The sequence below is a fragment of the Penicillium maclennaniae genome (genome assembly GCF_028827695.1).
Source record: "Penicillium maclennaniae strain IBT 15551 chromosome Unknown utg000005l:1.0-2652337.0:1.0-2654196.0, whole genome shotgun sequence".
In the NCBI taxonomy this organism is placed as follows: domain Eukaryota; kingdom Fungi; phylum Ascomycota; class Eurotiomycetes; order Eurotiales; family Aspergillaceae; genus Penicillium; species Penicillium maclennaniae.
This window is the reverse complement of record NW_026623217.1, coordinates 1,761,073-1,783,515: the sequence shown is the minus strand read 5'-3', so window position 1 is coordinate 1,783,515 and position 22,443 is coordinate 1,761,073. Positions and strand designations below refer to the sequence as shown.

The 22,443-nt window shown below is 50.6% G+C and overlaps 8 protein-coding genes across 8 annotated transcripts; 4 read left to right on the top strand and 4 right to left on the bottom strand.

Moving 5' to 3' along the window:
* Positions 1–191: 191 nt before the first annotated feature.
* On the top strand, positions 192–1,562 carry N7477_005898 (WD40 repeat domain-containing protein; the record flags this gene model as incomplete). Its single annotated transcript, XM_056967561.1, has 2 exons — positions 192–439; positions 491–1,562. 2 exons carry the CDS (start codon positions 192–194, stop codon positions 1,560–1,562), a joined length of 1,320 nt encoding a protein of 439 aa, XP_056822315.1.
* Positions 1,563–1,628: 66 nt separating this feature from the next.
* dbp7 (putative ATP-dependent RNA helicase) lies at positions 1,629–3,905 on the bottom strand (the record flags this gene model as incomplete). The annotated part of the gene is made up of 3 exons (XM_056967560.1): positions 1,629–1,976; positions 2,008–2,347; positions 2,383–3,905. The coding sequence occupies 3 exons, from the start codon at positions 3,903–3,905 to the stop codon at positions 1,629–1,631; spliced, it is 2,211 nt and encodes a 736-aa protein (XP_056822314.1).
* Positions 3,906–4,119: 214 nt separating this feature from the next.
* N7477_005896 (pantoate--beta-alanine ligase PAN6) lies at positions 4,120–5,324 on the bottom strand (the record flags this gene model as incomplete). Its single annotated transcript, XM_056967559.1, has 2 exons — positions 4,120–5,222; positions 5,288–5,324. 2 exons carry the CDS (start codon positions 5,322–5,324, stop codon positions 4,120–4,122), a joined length of 1,140 nt encoding a protein of 379 aa, XP_056822313.1.
* Positions 5,325–5,582: 258 nt separating this feature from the next.
* N7477_005895 (lysophospholipid acyltransferase family protein) lies at positions 5,583–8,284 on the top strand (the record flags this gene model as incomplete). The annotated part of the gene is made up of 6 exons (XM_056967558.1): positions 5,583–6,360; positions 6,415–6,670; positions 6,720–7,395; positions 7,449–7,760; positions 7,816–8,072; positions 8,125–8,284. The coding sequence occupies 6 exons, from the start codon at positions 5,583–5,585 to the stop codon at positions 8,282–8,284; spliced, it is 2,439 nt and encodes an 812-aa protein (XP_056822312.1).
* Positions 8,285–9,397: 1,113 nt separating this feature from the next.
* On the top strand, positions 9,398–11,526 carry N7477_005894 (uncharacterized protein; the record flags this gene model as incomplete). The annotated part of the gene is made up of 7 exons (XM_056967557.1): positions 9,398–9,435; positions 9,479–10,041; positions 10,205–10,284; positions 10,335–10,703; positions 10,752–11,220; positions 11,290–11,453; positions 11,500–11,526. 7 exons carry the CDS (start codon positions 9,398–9,400, stop codon positions 11,524–11,526), a joined length of 1,710 nt encoding a protein of 569 aa, XP_056822311.1.
* Positions 11,527–12,446: 920 nt separating this feature from the next.
* N7477_005893 (uncharacterized protein) lies at positions 12,447–14,405 on the bottom strand (the record flags this gene model as incomplete). Its single annotated transcript, XM_056967556.1, has 1 exon — positions 12,447–14,405. One exon carries the CDS (start codon positions 14,403–14,405, stop codon positions 12,447–12,449), a length of 1,959 nt encoding a protein of 652 aa, XP_056822310.1.
* Positions 14,406–16,627: 2,222 nt separating this feature from the next.
* On the top strand, positions 16,628–17,559 carry N7477_005892 (uncharacterized protein; the record flags this gene model as incomplete). Its single annotated transcript, XM_056967555.1, has 2 exons — positions 16,628–16,785; positions 16,893–17,559. The coding sequence occupies 2 exons, from the start codon at positions 16,628–16,630 to the stop codon at positions 17,557–17,559; spliced, it is 825 nt and encodes a 274-aa protein (XP_056822309.1).
* A 1,773-nt stretch (positions 17,560–19,332) lies between these two features.
* On the bottom strand, positions 19,333–20,908 carry N7477_005891 (arylsulfotransferase family protein; the record flags this gene model as incomplete). The annotated part of the gene is made up of 2 exons (XM_056967554.1): positions 19,333–20,013; positions 20,069–20,908. The coding sequence occupies 2 exons, from the start codon at positions 20,906–20,908 to the stop codon at positions 19,333–19,335; spliced, it is 1,521 nt and encodes a 506-aa protein (XP_056822308.1).
* Between the last annotated feature and the right edge of the window lie 1,535 nt (positions 20,909–22,443).

Sequence of the window (22,443 nt, the reverse complement as noted above, 5' to 3'; positions counted from 1 at the left end):
TTAACAAGATGCATTGTGAAATATCGCGGATTATATGTTATCTACCCTTCCACGGAGACGCGGCAGCATACCTCAAAGGCGGTGCGCGGGCTAATGTTGCCGTATGGCCGCAGCCGTTGATCCCACCCACGCCCATCCGCCATCGAGCTTGAAAATTTTAGGGTCTGACCGGAGTGTTTCGGTAGTTGGACATGGCTGAAACTCCAATCCAGCAGTCTGTCGCCGCGCCAGTATACATTCTCCGCGGCCATAAGGCCCCGATACACGCTCTGCACGTCTTCTCCCAAAACCTGCGGCTCGTATCTGGAGACGCCGAGGGCTGGGTAGTCATCTGGGATCTAGTCACCAAGCGACCCGTCACAGTGTGGAAGGCACATGAGGGTGCAGTCCTTGAACTCAAGGGCTTCCAGGTGGCTGCAGGAGGGTCCGAAATTTATACGTGAGACCAGTACTGAAAAGACTCAAGACCATCTGCTAATTCATCGTCTAGACATGGGCGCGACCACAAACTCTGTGTGTGGAAGCTTCGCGCAGAAGATGAGGACTTTCTCAGCAAGACTTTGCCGGTTGATGTTTCAGAATCGGAGCGCTCGGAAACTGCCACTCAGCCATGGCTGCTTCATTCCTTGCCTGTTAATGCATTGAATTTCTGTGCATTTTCCATGACTTTCTTGGACATCTCGAACAGCAAGTCTGCACAGCGCGCCCTAGAGCAAACACCTTCGCGGAGTGTCTTGTTTGCTGTCCCAAATGCACTTGATTCTGGCGGAATCGATGTCTTCCATCTACCATCTGAACGCCGTATCACCACCATCGCCTCGGACCCATCAACCAAGACTGGAATGGTGATGGCTGTCAATATGTTCGTGTCACCTTCCGGAGATGTATACGTTGCTTCTGCCTACGAAGACGGCCATGTCATGGTTTTCGTCCACAAGGGCCCTCTCACACCCGCCAGCTTTGAGATTGGCACCATTGCTGCAAATCCTTGGAAGTGGGATAAATTATATGCCAGCCGCCCGCATAGCCAGCCTGTCCTATCTCTTGACGTTTCCTCTACGCGTGACTACTTTATTACGTCTTCTGCTGATGCTCTGCTCATTAAACATCCGATCCCCAGTCCAAATTCCGCTGGCTATACCCCAACAGCTAATTTCACGGAAGATAAGCCTCTCAAGACGGTCAACACCAAGCATTCTGGTCAGCAGGGACTGCGCATGCGCAGCGACGGGAAGATATTCGCGACTGCTGGCTGGGACAGCAGGGTCAGAGTGTACTCGGGCAAAACGATGAAAGAACTGGCTGTGCTCAAATGGCACAAGGAAGGATGCTACACTGTCACGTTTGGAGACGTAAACCCTTTCTCTCAATCAACAACTTCTCAAATTCAAGCAGCGATTACTCCGAAAGGGGCAACTGAATTGGGCCCGGGGCGAGTTCTCAGCACCCAGAGCCCGTCACTCGCAGCTATCCATAACCAACGAAATGAGAAAGTACAAAGGACACATTGGCTAGCAGCTGGATCCAAGGATGGAAAGATTTCATTATGGGATATCTACTGAAAACATGCTAATGCTTTTTCTTTTTTACAATGCATCATCACCTCTCACACAAATCACAAATCAAGATTAAGCCAGGTTGAACTCGTTCGCGCCAGCCATATGCTCCCTCATCTTGGCTCTCATTTTGCGTGCCGCATCGTCGGTGTTTGTTGAAGTTGGTCCATCATCAGCGGCACCAGCCTTTCTCTTCTGTCCCGCACCACCGCGAGCAGCCTTGAAGTCCTTCTTCGTCTCTGCCTGGCTAGTACGCAGACCCGGGACATTGATTTTGCCGGGCCGATCGCGCAACGCGAAACTCTTAGCAAGATGACCGAGATGGAGTTCCTTGATATTGAACATGCTGCGCTCGGCAGCGATGTGAGTCGCGTAGGCACGGATGTGGGACTGGAATGCGCGACGGGCCATTTCGAGGTACTTCTGGGTTCTCCAAAGCCCAACGCTCCACATCCATCTGCCAATCGGTGGTCTTTTCCTCCCAATTCTTACTGTTCGAGCCGTTGGTGCTACCGAAGCCGCGCTTCAGGATCTCAGTGGCGTCAGTGCGGGTGAGCGCTTTGCCTCCGTCGCGGTAGCCGCGCTTGAGGACCTCGACGTAATTCTCTTCGCAGCCGGGCTGGAGGAAAATACATGCACGGCCGTCGCGGCCCAGACGGGCGGTACGGCCGATACGGTGGGTGTGGTCGTCTGCGCTGAAGGCGGGGTCGTATTCAATGACTAGGTCGACGTTGGGCAGATCCAGACCGCGGGAGGCGACGTCGGTACAGATCATGACGGAGGCGCTGGTGCTCTTGGAGAAGGAGTTAAGGGTGGCGGTTCGGACGTGTTGGGGGGGGAGCCGTGGAGTCGGTGGAGGACAACGGGGTTCGATGGGTTGGAGAAAGCTGTACCAGGAGCGATGGTGCCATGTGGGGAGAGCTTCTCTCGCTCGTCCTTCTCTTTCTTTTCTTCATCGTCGCTCTTCTTCTCCTCGCCTTCCTTTTCGGGTGTATCCTCTCTCCTCTTGCCGTGCTTTCTAGAGAACACCTCGAAAAGGAAATCGACCTCATCGGCACATGACACGAACACAATAGCCTTCATCACAGAGCCTTTTCGGATGAATGTTCTCTTCAAGTATGCGGTCAACGAGACCAAACGCAGTTTAGCTGCAACAATTGCGTAGGATTGCTTGAGCTGTGCGGGAACGCGGAAGTTTTCTTCTCCGTCATCACTTCCATTCTTCACGCCCTCATCCCCATCCTCCGCGTTCGCCTTAATATGCACCGCATCCTTCAAACTGATTTCTCCAAGACGTTGCACATTCATCTTCAGAGTAGCAGAGCACAGAACAGTAGTCCTTCGTGTTGGCACGCCAGGAATGCGACTGGGTCGCTGTCTCGCGTCAAGCTTGCTGACAATACCCTTCAATTCCTCCTCAAATCCAAGTTCCATCAAGCGATCACCCTCATCCAATACCAACCAGCGTACATTGCTCACATCCAGCGCCTGAGTATTATCAAGATGATCGGCAAGACGTCCAGGGGTGGCGACAAGAATATTTAGGCCTTTCCTCAACCGTGCCTTCTCTGATTTCTTCTTTTCCCCACCGATCACGGTTCCACAAACGATCCAGTTCGCGCATCGGAGAAGATTCTCCAAAACTACAGAGATCTGTTTGCACAACTCGCGAGTGGGAGCCAAGATGATCGCAAACAGTCCACTATCGCGGTGGACACCATCCTCTTTTGTAGCTTTTGAGAGAGCCATAATGCGCTGGACTAGCGGCAAAAGGTAAGCCAGGGTCTTTCCAGAACCAGTCTCGGCCTGTATGAATGCGTCGCTATCCTCCTTAAGCAACTGTGAGATGGAACTCTTTTGAATACCAGTAGGCGCCTTCAATTCGAGTTTTGTGAGAAGATGCGCGGCCAAGTTCGGCGAGAGGCCTAGGTTTGTGAAAGTGTCGAGCCCGTCGATCAAGGGGGCATTTGTCGGCTTTGCATCTTCAACAGGCTCGTCGGTCTTTGGTTCGATGGCGTTCTGAGCCTCGGGGTTCTTGGTGAAAAGCGAGGAAACGAAATCATTGGGGTTCTTCCGCTGCGATGATTGATGCTGGCCTCGCGAACGACCACCGCTGGGCGCATCGTCGGAAGTCCTTTGTCGCTTTGCAGGCCTTGTAGAGGGGATTTGAATGTGATTTGGGTTCTTCGATTCGCCGTGTTTGTTCTGGGCGGCGTCGGGGTTGGGATGATGCTGCGAGCGCTTCTTCGCCGTGAGGCGGTCGCGCCACCTGCCTCCTTTGAACTTTGCCTCGGGCTTGATGACAGAGTCACCGATGGCAAAGTTCAAGAGCATTCCATCGTCGGCCATGGTGAATGTATTACCCGATTTTCGGGTCTGTATGGGGAGTGACAATCAGAGCTTTGCCATCGAGACTTTTTTCCCGCCAAGCCAAGACCCGCAGGAATATTTTCGGCCCGAGCCCTACGGTCCAGCCCTACTTACCGCTTTAGAGGTATCAGCAGAAAATGGTCTTTTCTTTTATATGCTAACGCTAAATGATGATGTCTCTATATGTGAAGATTTAGCTGTTACTGCTGGGCTGCTGAGGCTGCTGAGGTTGAAGGATTATGTTGTCGATCAAGCGTACGGCAACCTTGCCGTCGCCCAGACCGCAGTCTTCATCAGGATTCGTCTCTTCCAAGGGCGCCATCTTCAAAGCTGCACTCAAGACGGCGCCCTTGGAGCAATCGACGAGATCCAGCTCATCAAGAGTATCGGGATCAGCAAGCGAAATGTAGTCGGTCTCGAACAATGCTCTCCGTTTGGGGGAGAGACCTTGTTGCTCGGCCAACACTCTATCGGTGACGTTTCGAGCAGCCCCCAAAATGTCTGCGCGTGAGGTGTGCCCGGACCGGTATGCCTCTTCGGCAGCCTTCAAGGCCTTGTAAATAGTAAGACCGACGGCGCGTCTACGTTCACCCAGGTAGACATTGCGAGAGCTAAGGGCTAGGCCGCTCGGTTCGCGCGTGATGCTCACAATCCGCACATCAGTGCCAATCAGGAAATCTTGAACCATCCTCTTGATGATAACAGTTTGTTGGATATCTTTCTGGCCAAAGTAGACGCGGTCAGGGGTCACAGCATTGAACAACTTCATGCAGACAGTCGCGACGCCACGGAAGAAGACCGGACGCGAGCCTCCTTCCAATTTCTTGGACAAGGGGGTTATGGTGACGAAGGACCCCTCACCGTCGATTTCTGATGAGGGAGGCTGGCTAGGGTACATGATTTTCGAGGTAGGGGCGAATATGGCCGAGATTCGTCCTGTCGATGTATCGGAGCCAGCCGCCGCCTTAGCCAGCTCCTGGTTTAATTGCTCTAGCTTTTCGACATCGCTATCCCAAGTGCGTGGGTAGCTAGAAAGGTCTTCATTCACGCCAAATTGAGTGGGGTTGACGAAGATGCTCACGAAAACATCGGTGTTTTCGCGGGCGGCTTCGCGAATTAGAGACATGTGGCCTTCATGTAGAGCGCCCATGGTGGGCACAAACCCAACACTGCGATCATTTCGTAGCAACTGGCGGCGCAATTGGCGGAGCGGAGGGACATCACGAAAGACTTGGAAGGAGGAGGGGTGACCAGCAGATCGTGCGGTGACGCCAGCTAGCATAGACCAAGCCGTCGCTAGGGCGAGAGCAAATGATGAGTATGTGTTGTATACAACAATTCTGAGCTGGATGGCAACATACTGGAGAAGGACCGTACACCGGTCACTAGTCGAGACATGATGGTTCAATACTCAAAGAACAATTTAAGCTCAACTTTTTTGCGCCGACGGTCTCCGCCTCCACGTGATGTGACGCCTCGGCTGTCTGGGGAAACCCGTGATTCAATGTCCGGGGGACGATCCCCAATTTGTTGGGAATTTGGAGTTATGGCCCTTGTCCCGCACTTCCCCTCCAGTCTGGTCAACTGCTTCACATTTCCAATGGTGTTCTCCTTATGACCTGATCTCTCACCTGTCATCACTACATTTTGCCTGCCATGCCACCTTCAAAATCGGTCGCTGCCAACGATCCTTCGGCTCCAGACCTGCAAATCGTCGGCAAGCAGCTTACAATCCATCCGTCCGGCTTCACTGGTGGTCCAGAAGCTCAGAATGAGGGCGTCACTGAGCGCAACCTGATTCAAAACTATACCCGCTTCCGCCAACGCCCCCTTGACTTCCTTCGTGAAGTGAGTCTGTACATGTCCGGTACCGGATGGCGCGCATACGATGATGTGATCGGCCAACCCGTGTTCTACTCGGGGTACTCCGAGAAAATTAAATCCACCATCTTGGGTAGCCCCATGTTACAAAACAAAGTCCGAGAGCTTGCAAGCACTCGACTTGCCGTTGAGGAGAAGGAGGGACTGGTAGATATCAAGGAAGGAGACACATTCTACCAGAAGCGAGCGCGACGCCGACATGAGATCGAAACTGGTCTCAGAGAGGTGGTAGACGATATGATGGACAATATGATCTGCAAGATGGAGAGCAAGTCATTCATTCGAGGCGCGTACTATCTGGCAACGCAACTTCTGACTCGCGCGTACCATCAAGGCATTCATGTGTCCAGTGAAGAAGTCTTGCGTTTGCGTTCAGTCGCCCAGGAGGCATCCACGAAGAAGCAATCGATCGTCTTTCTTCCCTGCCACAAATCCCATGTGGATTATGTTTCTCTGCAGGTTATTTGTTATCGTCTGGGGATTGCTCTGCCCGTCGTTGTCGCAGGCGATAATCTGAACATCCCTCTCCTAGGACCTTTCTTGCAACATGCAGGTGAGTAAAATTCTGTCGAGTGCTTCTTTGGTTTCCAGACTGACTCATTCGTAGGTGCCATGTGGATTCGGCGCAGCTTCGGAAATGACCCATTGTACCATACTGTTGTGCAGGCTTACATCGATTCAATGCTTCAAGAAGGTTACAATTTCGAATGTTTCATTGAAGGTGGCCGTTCGCGAACTGGGAAATTGCTATCTCCGAAATTCGGAATCTTGAACTTCATTGTTGACAGTGTACTGTCTGGTCGAGTGGAAGATACCATAATTTGCCCTGTCAGCACTCAGTATGACAAGGTCATTGAGACAGAGTACGAGTTTTACTGTGCAACTTTCGATTAATTACTGACCTGTTTTCAGATCCTATATCAGCGAGCTCTTGGGCCAACCCAAGGCGAAGGAGAACTTGGCTGATCTTCTATCTTCGTCATCAGTCTTATCCCTTCAGCTGGGGCGAGTAGATGTTCGATTCCATGAGCCCTGGAGTCTACGTGAATTCCTCACCCAGCAGCTCACGCGTCTGAATCTTTCGAAAATCGGCACCAACGCTAAATTGGCTCAGGGTGAGCGTGGCCGGATTCTCAGAACACTAGGATACCGGGTCTTGTCCGAAATCAACGATGTTTCTGTGATGATGCCAACAGCGCTTGTCGGAACTGTTCTTTTGACGCTCCGTGGTCGTGGGGTTGGCAAAGCCGAATTAGTGCGAAGATTGAACTGGCTTTGTGACCGTGTGCGCGCTAAGGGCGGCCGGGTCGCTCACTTCTATCAATCGCCCACAGAAACTGTTGTTGACCGGGCCTTGGATGTCATGGGACCAAAGCTTGTAGGTGTGATTTCAGGCTTGGTGGAACCAACCTACTATGCTGTAGATCGCTTCCAGCTGTCCTTCTATCGCAATATGACCATCCACCTTTTCATAACCGAGTCACTAGTCTCTGTTGCGATGTACACCAAGATCAAGCAGGGTGGTGGGCCTACAAATCAACGAATCGCTTATGATGCTTTGAAGAACCAGGTTTCTTTCCTCTCCCAGGTGAGCTTACATCCAATCATGTTTCATTTGCAGAAGTCTCTAATACTTCGCAGCTCTTTCGCGGTGAATTTATTTTCCCGCCTGAAGGTCTGGCTGCCAATATGGAGAAAACCATGCGCGGGTTGGAGATGGACGATGTGATTAAGATTACTAAGGATAGCACTGGGACACCACAGTACGTCGAACTCAGTGACTCTGAGCGGATGTGTGGTCGGGAAAACTATGATTTCTACTGCTTCCTAATCTGGCCCTTCATCGAGTCATCATGGCTCGGTGCAGTGTCTCTCCTTGGACTCACGCCGCCTCTTGACGGATCGAAAGATATTTGGCTTGATAACAAGAAGGTTCTGGATAGTGCTCAGCTTGTGAGTATCTGACAACAAATGAGGGCGCACTTAATACGTGGCTAACCTCTTGCAGCTTGGTAAAACCTTGTACCATCAAGGCGACCTGTCATATTTCGAAGCTGTCAATAAAGAAACCCTCAAAAACTCCTACCAGCGCTTCGAGGAGGAAGGCATCATTCTCGTTGCTAAAGACAAGGAATCCCGAGCTGGCCCATCCCTCAGGCTGGCGCCAGAATGGACCCCGGAGAGGGACCACACAACGGGCAAGGTTCTGCCTCAGGGACGCCTGTGGGACTTTACAGAGTTGATTGCCCAGTCTCGTCGTGAAGGGTAAGTAATCTTTAAAGGTAACGTCTTGAGCCTAAGCTAACAATGCATAAAGCAAAAACCGTCGCGATGGCGCCACAGTTTCCTCGCGTGTCCTAACTATGTCTGATACTGTCGGCCGTGAACTGTTTTACAACGCAGCAGCGCCTGCACCCGCAGATGTCGTCTCCAAGCAGAGACGGCGCCAGGCTATTGCGACCGATTCCAAATTATGATTTATTCATCTGAACATGCGCATGCGCGATTTTGCGTCAGTTTTATCCCCGTGTTCTTTGCTTCAGTTTGTTTGATGACTTTTAAGCGCGACGGTCGCACATTGTTCATAATTAAATACCCCTATCTCGTCGAGTCGATCGATTGTCGTCACTCCTTGTGTAGACACACTTGTGTACCTACTTGTCGGATTTCCGCTCCCCAATTCTTGACTTTCCTCTGCCGAACTCGTGCTCAGTACTCGCCGCTTTTTGCCTACTGAGTAGAATTGAGCACGCCCCTGAGCGGTCTGATCTACCTACTACTTGAGAGATTGTTCTTTAGACTATAACCGCCAGGTGGGGGGCGCTATAGGCACAGACAGTGGGGCCTCCCGCTAGCTTGACTGGGACTCACCCTATAACTGTTTTCCCGACCAAGGCAAGATTACGATGTACCCCCGAAGGCGTTGTGCCAAAATTTGTCGTTATGAACAAGTCATTTTCAAGAACTTGATTTGTATGATTTTTGAAAATGGCGGAATTAGACTCGTTGCGGCAGAATGTGATATCATGGGGCAATACAAGAGATGAAGAGTTTAGTCTTTACTTCACATCTGATTGTTAGATAGAACATTTTCTAAAATACAGATACTTGATTGCACCTAATACGGTTAGCCGGGGGGTTCAAATAATAGAGGTAGAGTCCAATGTGTTGACAATCTTGCCCACTTAAGGAAATGCTATGCGGCCCGATCAGCCTCAAGCATAGACAGAACCCTCACTTAACGTTTGAACCTTTGCATTTTCATAACAGGCATTAATGGTGCCATTTCAATTTTTGATACAAATGAAATACTCTGGGCTTTCAAAATCCAACTGTCATAATGTGAATTTCGGTCTCCTAAGAACAAATTGCTAATAATATAGATGAACAAAATCCAGACATGATAGAAAGAAGAGATTGTGAGATTGAAGACCTCATAAAGTATAAAATAAATTTGAAAAGAATGATAAGAGAAATAAAACCAGACTAGTACTGGCAAGGACAAACCACAGTGTTATAAGTCAACACAACCGGCGTCAATGTATCCACGTTTGTCGCATCATTCCAAATAGGTTGCCAATCTCCGCTGTATGCGCGGAATTCCGTGTAGCGTAGCGCTGTTGGCGAGGTAGCATACCACCCACTTCCACAGCTGACGATACCTGATGAAGTATCCTGCGAACACTTTTGCTTGGTGGTCGTGGAAGCAAAGCTGCCGAATTCAACCCACTTACCCTGCGCTGGTGCCAGGACGTCCATGGAGGGGAGCGCGACGAGATCACCCGCGCATGTCAGGTAAAAGACACCCACCTCATAGCCGGCACCCCAGCCACCCCAAAGGGGAGAGGAGCTGTTGTCAGACAGGTAGAGCTGTTTGCCATTGATGTGGTCGGGCCGGGTGGCAGTGATGGTGAAGCAGGACACTTGGGTCTGAAGGGGACAGCTAGTCGCGGTGGTCGCTGTGGCGGTTTGGGTACCGGTAACAGTGGTGGCGGTTTGAGAGACCACGATGCGCGAGAAGGTCTCGGTCTTGAGGGCGCCGAGTGCGTCTACCGTGCTGTACACGGTGTTCACTACACTACCGGAATAGGCAGTTGCGGTGGAGGTATAGAAGGTGGTTGTGGCGGTGCCAGTGGCGACCTGGGAACAGGCAAGGGAGATCTTGCTGGCGTCCCAGGCGGAGACCAGGGTCGGTTCGGCGACGACGGTACGTTTGGCGATTTCGGCGGCCTTGGTAGGCTGGGGAGCGTCGTCCTTTCTTTTGGTGATAGAGCGCTTCTTGACTGAGGAGCCAGTTTCAAGAGCTCGTTTCTTCATATCCGAGTCACCAAGGGATTGAGAGCCGGAGACGGTCACATAGGAGGTAGCGTCCACTGTGGCCGTCTGTGTGAGGACAGTGGTGACGGTGGGGTATTCGAAGATGGTGGATGTGGTCGAGATGGTTGTTGGCACAGTGGTCTGTGTGGTTGTGGGCCCGGTGCGTGTAGTGACAGCGTATGCGACGGAGGTGGGAGCCACGTAGCCTAGGTAGGAAGTACAGAAGGCAGCACCGACGCTGCGAAGGGAACTGACCTCATCTGCTGTTGGTATGTCATTGGGGACGTTGAAACACTTGGTCTGGCCGGCCTTGTCACCAGACTGGGAGAGAACGGTGGTGGAGCCACCCGTGAAAAGGACTTCGTTGTTAACGCTGGAATAGGAGGTCAACTCGAGCTCACCAGCGTTACAATATTCTCCATCATCCTCGATGAGGGCGGCGTTGAAGCCAATGGCCGTATCAGAGTTAATGTAGATGGGCTGGTGGCCGTAATTTGCGTTCTCGATCACAACAGCGATGGCGAGCGATGTTCTCATGATAGGAATGAACGAAACCTCCGCAGAAGAAGAGAACACCGGGTAGGTAAAATCCACGGTGGGTGACCAATTCGCGCTCTCGGTTGCGAGGTTGTTGGAGAAGTCCAGGTAGAGGGTGCCACTGTTCACGCTGATGGAGGCACCTGCGGTAATGTCGACAGCGGCGGTAGTGGACCACTGAACTCCCAGACTGTACAACACAGATGGTGTGATTGTGAACTCTCCGGGGACCGAGACGGGCTGGTTGAATTCGATGGTATCGAAGTTATAGGTCCATTCTCCAGACCAAGCGTCCGTGGTTTCAAGGCCCATGACGAGGTTTCCGGTCCAGCTCATGGTAGGCGTCATGAAGGCGCTCATAACCTTACCCGTGGAGGTAGCAATCATGACACTGCCTATGAATTCAAGGTTGGAGATGCTCAGACCGCAATCCACGCAGCTAAGCTTGCCGACCGAGGACTGCACCAGCGTCTGCGCTGGGATCTCGTACTCCACGCTTGCAGTGTAGGTAAAGTTCCAGTAGGTCGCGACAACTACCTCAAGGTAGCAACCCGTCCAGGTACACTCGATCGCATTACGGTTGGCGTAAGCCTCCTCGACATCATCGTATAGATCTTTCAAATCACAGATGAGCTCGGCAAGAGCCCCCAGTTCCTCATCAAGTGCGTCAAGGATGTCGCCAACAATGTCGCTACAGGCACCCTCCCAGAGATACTTCCACCATGCCTCGTCATTAAGCCCGGAACGCTTGGCGAGCATGGAACGACGGTGACGGTGATATGCTTCAGTAGGGTAAGACCGGCGGCGGGGAAATGAGGTGCACGCTTGGTGTAGACAGTTGTCGCAGGAACGTAGACACCGTTAGAGCAGTGACCCGCGAGATCGCTAGCGGTTTTATTCCACATCGAATCCGGGGATGGGAGACCGGCGTTCTGCAAGGCGTCTTCGAGGGCTGCTTGCTGCGTGGAGTTGGAGTTGGGGTTATAGACAGGGGTTGTGGTGTTTGCGGTGACAGCAGGCACGGAAACGGCGATGTTACCGTTGTCATCGTACGTGTTGTTCTGAGTCAGATAGGTGACAATGTTCTTCTCCTCGGGGGTCAGGTCCGCATAAGAAACCGAGCCCGAGCTCGGAGTTGGGGTGCTGCTGCCGGCCGCAGGATAGGACGCTGTGCAGGAGGGCGTGTAGGAGATATTGGTCGAGTTCACTCGTCCCATGCCATAAGCGACCTCCATGGTCTCTGAGACGTCAGCCCAGACCTTGGTGGTAACATCAAGGGTTATTGTGAGACTGGCTTCATCTGTGGTGTATGACTGGACCATGTAGACACCTCTCTGAGAGTCTGAGTTGCAGCTGCCAGAGTTGGTGATGAGGATGAAGTTGTTCGTGGGCCACTGGCTGACAATGTTGAAAGCCGCAGTGGTGGTCACAGTGACGGTTAATGTGTCACCGGAGCAGGTCACCGTGGCAATCTTGTACGAATTCTCGAGGGTCACTTGAGGATAGAGCATATAGTAGGTCACTTGGAGAATGGTCGAGCCTGTGGGACTGGCATAGTAGAGAGTGGCATACATTGAGGGGGACAGATTAAGGAGGGTGGAACCATCGACACTGGGGTCGAGGGCCGGCAGGACTGTGGTTCTCAACTCCGGGTCGGATTTAGCAGAACACTTTGGGAGGGCAGTCGAAGACGGCGTGGCCGAGCGGATCAGGGGTGTGGAGGAAGATTTGGTTGAGCTGATTCGGGTCTTCGTAGACGATATGGCTGAGCTGATCGGCGGAAGGCTAGTTGTCGCATCGCCTCCAGGGCACATCTGGGCTAATATCTGTCAATTTTTGGTTCTTCAATTGGCTCAGTGGGAAAGGTATATACGTACAGTACTTTACGGCAGCAATAGTAACGGGGGTGCAGCCGGAAGGCGTATTACCGCTGAAGATAGCCATGACCGTGTTGTTAGAGACACAGAACGAGGCCGCGCTATTGGTGAAATCCGAGTTTGACCAGGAGAGAGTGTTGTCTGTAATGGCGAAGGTGCCCCGAATGGGCCCTGGGCTTCTGGTTCCCTTAAAGGCCGCGCTTGATGCGTCCTTGTCGGCAGCAATTAGTAATTGATCATCGTAGAGATGCCCTCCAGTGAGATAGAAACGGTCTGCATCGGCGCAGCTGGCTGTGATGGAGCCAGCGCCAATAAGTATAGCGCTTTTGTAGGTCTGACGTCTCCGCTTTGCTTGGACCTGCTGAACATACAAGGCTAGCGGCTCAAGAGTTGCAGAGGGGGATGCGGATGCGCTGGACTTGATGACAGGAGTCGAGCTTGTACGTTGGACAGAACGAGAAGGCGAGATGAACGCGCCAGAAGTGAAAGTCTGAAGGGGAGTTGACGAAGGTCGTGGCGAGTTGGAGTGGTCGATGCTGCTGGAGGCACCTGAACCATGATGACTGTGACTATGACCGTGACCATGACCATGCCCAGACCCATGAATGGAACTTGTACGTTGGGCAGAATAAGATGAGGAAGTAGAGGTGCCAGTAGTGAAAGTCTGAAGGGGAGTTGACGAAGGTCGTGGCGAGTTGGAGTGGTCGATGCTGCTGGAGGCACCTGAACCATGATGACTGTGACTATGACCGTGACCATGACCATGCCCAGACCCAAGAATGGAACTTGTATGTTGGGCAGAACGAGATGAGGAAATAGAGGTGCCAGTAGTGAAGATGTGCGAGGCACTTGAATTAGAGCCAGAGCCAGAGCCAGAGCCAGAGCCAGAGCCAGAGCTAGAGCCAGAGCCAGAGCCAGAGCCAGAGCTAGAGCCAGAGCCAGAGCCAGAGCCAGAGCCAGAGCCAGAGCCAGAGCCAGAGCCAGAGCCAGAGCCAGAGCCAGAGCCAGAGCCAGAGCCAGAGCCAGAGCCAGAGCCAGAGCCAGAGCCAGAGCCAGAGCCAGAGCCAGAGCCAGAGCCAGAGCCAGAGCCAGAGCCAGAGCCAGAGCCAGAGCTAGAGTTGGAGCTGGAGGTGGAGCTGGAGGTGGAGGTAGAGCCAGTTGAGGTAGCAACAGAGTCGGAGCCAGTGTGAGTAGCAGTCACCGGACAGATAGTGGTGTAATCAATAATAGTATCCGTAGTCACGTACGTGGTCTTCTCAGACGCCGGGCAGTTCTTAACAGAGGACGGGCAGGCGGTCACAGTATGCACACTGGTGGTATAGACCGTAGAAGTGGTGTACCGATCATTTCCAAGACTAGTAGCTGTCTTTGTGGGCCAAGTTTCACCAATCTCGGTGGCAGCAACGATTTGTGTAGCAGACTCAGTGACAGGGCAGACAGTGGTATAGTCAATGATAGTCTCAGTGGTCACGTAAGTTGTTTTTGCTGTGGCTGGGCAATCCGTAACAGAAGGCGGACAAGCAGTCACAGTGTGGATCTTGGAGGTGAATACAGTCGAAGTAGTATACTCCTGCCCTGAGCCGAAGCCATTGCTAGATCCAAAACCTGAGCCTGAGCCTGAAATTGAGCTCGAGTCTGACTCAGAGCCGGAGCTTGATTCGGAGTCGTTGCCGAACGTGTTGGTAGAATCTCCAGACTGTCCGGGGTTGGATTGCAAGAGGCTGGGGGTAGTGGGGGAGGATAAAAGAGCGGTAGTGCAGGGACACACGGTATGCCAATTGGTTTTGGTCAAGGTGATGACAGCATTAGCGGCCGAAACACTTGCCAGGAGCAAAGTGCTCGTTAGAAAAGAGCGTGTAAACCGCATGCCTGGCGGCTATGGGGGGAGAAACAAATGCAATTAATGACAGAAATGAGAGGGAAACCTCTCTTGAAAGAGTGTGGGAAAACGCCAAAAGGAGTGACTAGAAATGTTTCTCAGAACATTTCGTAGTTCTCCCATGATTCTTTTAAAGATTAACTATGTGGGTAGTCTTCTTATCGACTCCGGAAATTTCTTCGCCTAGACTAATGCTCCTATCGGCTGGCTGAACTAGAGAGGGGCATTTTCATTTCCTTTATCTATATTTTTCATCATCTTACTCTGAATCCTGGTTAGGTTGTGGAAGTGTCTTCATGGAGCATTACGTGGCTGAATAGTGCAAGCCCCCCAAGGGGCGACAGAGACCCATACATACATAGGGTGTCAATTATAAACATCGTCTCCACTTGAACAGGAATCGATTTCAGAGCTGGTAGAAATGGCCGAGAGTTTATTCCTCGGCTACTCCGATCGACGCCATGGGCATGAGGGTTGATGAACACTTGTAGATGGAGAGAAGAAAATGGCCTAAACCAGCGAGGACACATATCAGGTATAGTCCCGTCACAAAATCGCACTAAGTGCATTAAAGCTGGCGGTAGAGTCCATACTTGCTTAGGGGAAGCTCGGACAAATACGCGCTCGGCTTTGAACGTCCTTGGGACCCTAGAAAAGACCGTACATCTCCCCACTAGTAAAAGGGTTCCTGTCCATGGCAGAAACAACCGAGCAAAGGGGACCCCTGGAACTTCGGTTCCCGTGAAACCCTTGATGAATTTCAGGAGCCCTGGAGGCTGTCATGTGGATTACTACGAGTCGAGTGGATTTGTGTCCATGTGTCAAAACGCTAAGTGCTTTCCTGGACCTGCTAGGATCGATGAAGGCAGATTAACTATAATTCCACTTGACAGTAGGATCTTCTTATCATCTGATTCCGGATCGAAAGTATGGAGAACCGCACGCCCAAATTCGTTAAACTTTCCTGTTCCTGGTTCCTGGTTCCTGACAGACAGAACTTTATTAGCGTGATGTGGCGGTGTCATCTTGTTACGCCATGCCATTCACTGCTTGAACTACGTATAAGATTAACTCATAGGCGACGTCTTACCCCTGCCCGTTCAGTCTCCAGAAAGGCAAATCTCCATTCAACGAGAAACAGGACACATGACGAACTGAAGCGGTCGTGGTCAATAGAAACTGGTTGACATGGGCCGATGGGACACGAGCTTTTACTTGTGTAGCCTCAGGAATATCGCGATAGTCTCTCGCTTAACCTACTAGCTTGCTACTATTGTTTTGGGCCAAGAAAAAGATGCAAAGAAGCACTCGCAAATGTGGGGCGGTCTCTTGGCGTCCGAGAGGCTGTGCTCAGCATTTGATATCTATTAGCAGCATCCCTTGAGAAGTGGATCCTAAGCCGGAGACGTCGGAGATACCAGCATCAAAACAAGGCAAAATAGCCGTGGGCAGACCCTGACACGACCCTGGGAAGACCCTATGACATTCTTTAGTGACCAAAAAAAAAAAAAGCACCTCCGAACATAGGTTGCATGATCGGTGAATTTCTTCCATAGCAGAGCACTTTTTTTTTTTTCGTATAGCGTCCCACTTCCCCTGGTGCTAGCTGACGGACATGCCGTCACCTTTCTTCCTTGGTCTTTTTTTTTCTTCTGCGCCCATTATGGAATTCTCCTTCTCCCCACATGGAGGCGAGAGTTTTTGGTCGCCTGCGCTTGTTATGACTTTGTTTTAAATTAGATAATTGTCTAAAGCCATCTCACTTAATACAATTGGTCTTCATTGATTCTGGCATTTATTTTCAATCGGCGCAATTCCTAGTCCGAGGGGATCTTGCCTTTACAACCGTAAAAATGTGATGAAAGTGCGGTAAACAGTGAACAGTCACCGATACTTACTCGACGGCGTCCTCTGAGCGAGCTGCGGACCATTTGTTCTCCACTCACGCCACATCTTCCCTTTGTAGATGCGAAATTTCTCCGGTGTTGAGAACCGACTGGCTCACACGAGCTTTGGCAGGATGCGACGCGAAATACTGCCAAAATTCTTACCCCTAACGTACAGGAACTAGGGAAGTGTCAGAATGTGAAAAGAAAAAACAGTTACTTCTTGATAAGTCGTGCTTCCGACATCATCTTCCTTTACCACCTGTCTGCTGCGTCCCGCAAGACCATTCACTCATTTTTACTCAACTCTCTTTTTATTTCACCATGCATATACGGACCTATCTTTTGGCTCTGTGCCAAACAGCATGGCAGATTCGTGGTGTTGCAGCCTCTGTGTATCAGAGTCGTATTCAAGAAGTTGGTACTATTTTCCCAGCACCCGCTGAATATGGCACCTGGCAGATGGTTCCCTACCAGTACAAGTACGCCAATGGTGCAGTTTATAGCACTGTCCCTGGTCTCGCCTATATCCAGACCATCGGAACAAGCTCTGGCAACGTCGAAGTACAGATTACCCTACCAATTACAGATCTATTTATATCGACGACACCACTGCGTTCACCGAGCAGGACAACGGAGTGTGGGAATTGGCCGATTACAATAACGATGGAACACTCGATTTGATCTACATCCAGAACCGAAACACCGACTCTGGCAAGGTGGAGATCACCGTCGCTTCTGGTGCATCAAACTTCAAATCTTACCTAGTGGAGAATCTTCACACAGTGTTCGACGTGCAGGTCGACGGCCGCTGGCAGATGCTAGATCTCAACGGCGATGGCACTCTTGATCTCGTCTACATCAAAAACAGCAACACGGCCTCCAACTACGCTGAGGTCTATGTGGCGTCGGGAGCTTCTCAATTTGCTACGCTGGTTAGCAAGACCGAATCGAGTCTCTCTATTAGCAACGATGGTACCTGGCTCCTGGCTGACTACGGTCTGAATGGAATCTATGATCTGTTTTTCATCCAGAACATCAACACCGCCTCTGGTTATGTCGAAGTGAATGTTGCTTCGGGTGCTTCCGGTTATCAGACCATCGTCCAGAGTGTTCACACCACCTTCTCGGTTGAGAACAATGGAACCTGGATGATGTACGACTGGAACAAAGATAATGTTCTAGACCTCATTTACATCAAGCAGGACAATACTGCGGGTTCTGTTGAGGTTCATGTGGCCTCGGGCGCAAATTAGGTCACCTTGTTGGCAAGATCTAATTCAGCTAGAGATCAACTTTCATTCATTTTCTGTGTAATTGATAATGGTATTCTCTCAGTGTCAACTGTGCGCTGGAATGATTGTCTAAACTTCATCTGCTTCTTTCTTCATCTCCTTCTTTTCTATTTAAGCTTGATCCATTCTTCCTAGTTTTCTTTTTCTTCTCTAATTTATTATGCCTATAAAAGCTTTACTATACACTATCTCCATCTTTATCCTTTACTCTCCCACCCCTACAATTGTAAAAAGGAATCAGGCCATCTAGAACTCTATAGAGGCACTGGACATACATATTGACCACGATACACTATAATAGTTAGTCAATTCAGAGCTATCAGAAAGTTCAAACTTCAGACTATTTAAAGCTACTTTAGTATTTTTATGAAACCTCCCACACCCCCCGCCCCCTCCCTCCCCAACGCTATGTAATAGGTTTCCAAATCTAATGTACATTTAGTAGAGCATAGAAATTACCTAGTAGAAGCTATAATAACATTAAGTATCAGCGCTATGCGTTGGTCGAGGATTACAGGAGGCAGCAAGGAGAGGCTTAATCTACGAGAGAGCGAGAAAACAAGACAGATAGAGCAATATGAATATTGAAATGGGAACGGCTCGATGGCTGTCTGGCGATGCAGACTGGACAACACACACACACACTGCCTGTCTGGTGTAGAGGATACTGGATGAGGCCGTACTGATGCCCTGTTGCGGCCGTGCGGGATAATCTTAATGCTGCATCATGGATAGAAGAATTGGGTGAATCCTGAATGAATTGGGTAGATGACTTGTCTCTCTCCAAGTGTGTCTGGAGATGTACTATGCACTGCAGACATTAAATCATGCCTGAGGCCACACATAGGCTCATTATGTCACCAGTTCTCCCACTACAATATATAATAGAGGGCTGGGCTGTTAAGAAGGGAAGAAGAGGAAGAAGCGCTATCTATCTACAGAAGTAGTCACCAAATTTCGAACACACCCTAATAGCGCAAAACCTCGAGAAATCTAGTCTCGATCTTACACACATAATCCCATTATTTTCTACATGCTGTAAACGCAAAGCTACCAAATCTATAGTTGGACTGTGCCGTCGCCCGTCCACTGGCCCTAAGGCAAGTTCCATTACCCGTCCACGATAGGTCTTAGGCGTTTTGGCAACGGGTAAGTCCGCCCATCATTCGCTTAATTTTATATATAAAACACCCAAAATGTGTGTATAAATCGCTGACTTATCTACTACGCTGCCCCATAACAGATAAGCTCCATACCTTCGGTTTTTGCGTGATCGTGCTTTAGTACGTTAAGGGAAATAGAGTTTGAATACCGAGCATCTCAAGGAGAAGGAGCATTGTAAAGCATGAGGGCCGTTCAAAAGTAAGTCACGAAATAAATAAAATTATGGGACGAAGTGCTGCTTTTGGTTTAGACTGAGCGTAGACTAAGTGCTCGATAGATGCCTGTGATCAATCGCTTAGTAATCAGTGATAGATGGGTGAGCAGCCGATTACGCTCACTGAGTATCACATGATGAGCTTGAGCAGCTCACTAAGTCTGAGCCGGACTGTGATTCACTCAGTGAGCCTGACTTTGAGCGCCCTTATAAAAGCGGCGGCAGATAAGACAGGAAAGCCCTACTTGGGAGCAGAAATATGGTAAGTAGAGTGACCTACAAACACTCAGACAAATGTTAATTAACTTGGTAACAAAGTTGGAATTTCTCAAGATAGTTGCTAATCCCAGTTACGATCAGCAACCCTCGCCAACAGTGATCGACTCGGATCTAGTTCCATTACCCATACCACCCACTGCTTCCACGACCACTGAATCGCCATTCGAAAGTCCAGCAACTATAATGGTAGTCTCAAAACCATTCCGCGGAACAGCCTGCTTGAGCTCGGACCCAGAATATACCTTCCAAGACTGCACATCCGTGGCTCCATTCCAGCTCACATAGACCGCCGTCTTTCCAGCTTTGCTCGTCGGACAAGCCACAACATCAGGTTTCGTAGATGGGCTACCAACCCAGGGGTAACGGTATGTGCGATAAGTCTGCATCGTATTGTCGTAACCGAAACGAGCGCGCATCACGATTGCGCCATTCTCATCGAACTCCTCGATCTTTGGCGTGGCGCCATGATCTTGCAGGACATGTCCGTTTCCAAGGCTCTGGTAGCTACCCTGAGACTCGGCGTATACGGGCTCCTCAGCATCCCACATTCGACTAACCAGAGTGACCTTTTTTGAGCCTTGCAGCTCAACATCAAGAACAAGGCCCGTGGTCAGTGCTGTGTGGCCCGTGAAACCGGTGTTATCGTTATTGTGCATGCTCAACGTTACACGCTCGCTGCTTTGAGACTCAAAGCGGACGTCATGCTGGTAACAGAAACTGGTTCCGAGACCCAATGTGAAATCACCACCAGTTCGGCCCTGTATTCCGTATTAGTATGTTGCAGATCGAGTGTTCCCGGAAAAATGAACTCACATGCAAATGCCAGATGACCGTTCCATTCTGAGCAATGAAAAATACGCTGCACATATAGCGCGACGACACCAGGTAGTTATCGCCATATTTGTAGATAGCGTTTAGATGGGGATATCCAAAAGGATATGTGGAATTGACACCTGAGCCCCCTGACCCCTGGAGTGGAGCCCAAACATCAGCCAAGGGGACCTGAGCAAGGTGGTTATGAGCACTCCATCGGAAAAGGATCTCGTTTGTCGCAATGTCAATCTCGTAGATAAGACCATCCTGGATCCAGCCATCTTTCTCTCCACCAATAGAGCTCAGATCAGCCTGAGTGACGTTGACCGCAGTAACGAGAATCGTGCCATTTTCAGTAATCTGGCTTTCGTGAATATCAATACATGAGTCGAATGTCATCGTATCAAACACTGTAACGATATTCTGCTCTTGGCAGGAAAGTGTGACGCGGTGGATCTCGTCGTATGAACTGTTCAAGATGCTGATATGCCCGAACCCAAATCCTATGCCATTATATCCGGTCCAGTAGGCGATGACCGGCTCGCCGTTGAGGATTTGGGGTTGGAGGGCGGAATAGTTTCCATTGGCGCCTTGCCATACTAATTGACCGTCATCTGAATAGATAGCTGGATGCCCAGTTCCTCGGGATATATCTTCCGGGGTGAGAAATAGATATCCGGGCTCGGTTTGGCCCATCTTTGTGACGTTCATGTATGGAGTTTGAATTGAGGAACTCTTGTAGCTTTGAAGGGGCCACAATGAGTCAGCGACGACAACGCTGGTCAAGCTTGCCATCAAAGTGAGCGCCTGATGAAGGCGACTGGTGATATAGTGGCCCATCTTGACAAATGAATTGGGCACTGAATTGGTTTCTTTGCGCTCTCTTGTGGCGAATTCATCCTGCGAGGCGATCACTTAATTTATAATGATGCCGTCGCGTTATTTGCCCGCAAAGATTTGCCGTGGAACCCCAGATCCCCGCATCCTGATAATCAGAGCCAAGCGTCGCGGTGGACTCCCTCGGCAGTCAATACCCCTCCCACGATACGACGGATCATCCGAGCGCAGGCTCTTTCAACGGAACGAAACCCGAGGATACACCCCACAATCACTCGGAGAGAACATTAGCGCAAGCAAAGTGTGTCCACATCGAACAGCATTCGTGCACGGGCTTGATGTCATCGGACGAGCTTCTCCCAAAATCAAGATTCAACTTCAGAGGACGAATTCATCCCAAGTTCTTTCTTGACGCGGAACTCGTTGGCGTCTGGACGAGAAACGAAGTCTCAATCTAAATCTGTGGGAGACGCGGAGTCAAGGACCCTTGACGGTCCCTGGTCACTAAAGGGTCATTGTGGAGAACTTCGGGAAGTGTGGGGGATGACACTCTTCAAGCCCCCACAACTGCCGATGTTATCTGGGGAACGTGGGTGGAAAGATGTCAAGGATTCCGGGCCAGTCGGCAGCTAGCTGAAGCGCTCCGTGTTAGAAAGTTGACATTCTGCGAGACTCATTCCCGTGGATAATGCCCCTCACGATCTTTGGTTCGCGCTCCTCATTTAGGTGTTTTGATGCCCCTAGCTTTCAGCCCGGGTCGCTGAAGCTTGCCCATCAGGCCGGCGTCAGGAAACAAAGTACCCCGCAAGTAATATATAGCCGACAGCCTGTCATAGGGCGTCGCGGATGGGCGATAATTATCGTTGCGATCGGCTTAGACCCGCTCAGTGGGGGGGGTCATTGAAAGTTCTCGTCGGCAATTTTCGGCAAAGCAGTGGTCACTCAGTGCCACAAACGGCCGGTTCAAGAGGCGTGGGAGCCCAGCTGCAGTGTGAACATCGTTGCTACGGACATCTATCGAGCCCACCTCGTGTAGGAAGTGAAGGAAGATGAATCCAAGTCCATGCTTTCTGGATAGGTCGATCAGGTACTTGCTATCCTCCGCCCGCCTACTTCGAGCGCAGTGTGGAGATCTCGATGTCAGATCAACGAGTCTTGAGGAGTGTCAAACCCAACTTGAACCCCTCGAGGGACGAGAACCAAGCTTCTGAGCGGGTCGCGTCTCTTTCCGATTGAGCGCGGGAAATGCCGGCGTTGAAACTTCTTCGAGCTACTCGGCAGCAGCATCCAGGATGGTGCACAACAAAGTCAAGCATCTTCAAATCGGTTGATCAATCTTTGGACGCACATGTGTGAAGACCAATAATGATAGCAGCACAATTTAGTCTTACGTCACGACTGAGAGCCCTCGCATCGAGATATATCGTTGAGGTATGTCAGGATACCCAGTTGGGCAACCATGTCGTTGGGGTGCTCACTCGAGGTACATTTGCTCTCAATGTTGAACTGCCGATACTAGGCCTGGAACAGTCGCCGCT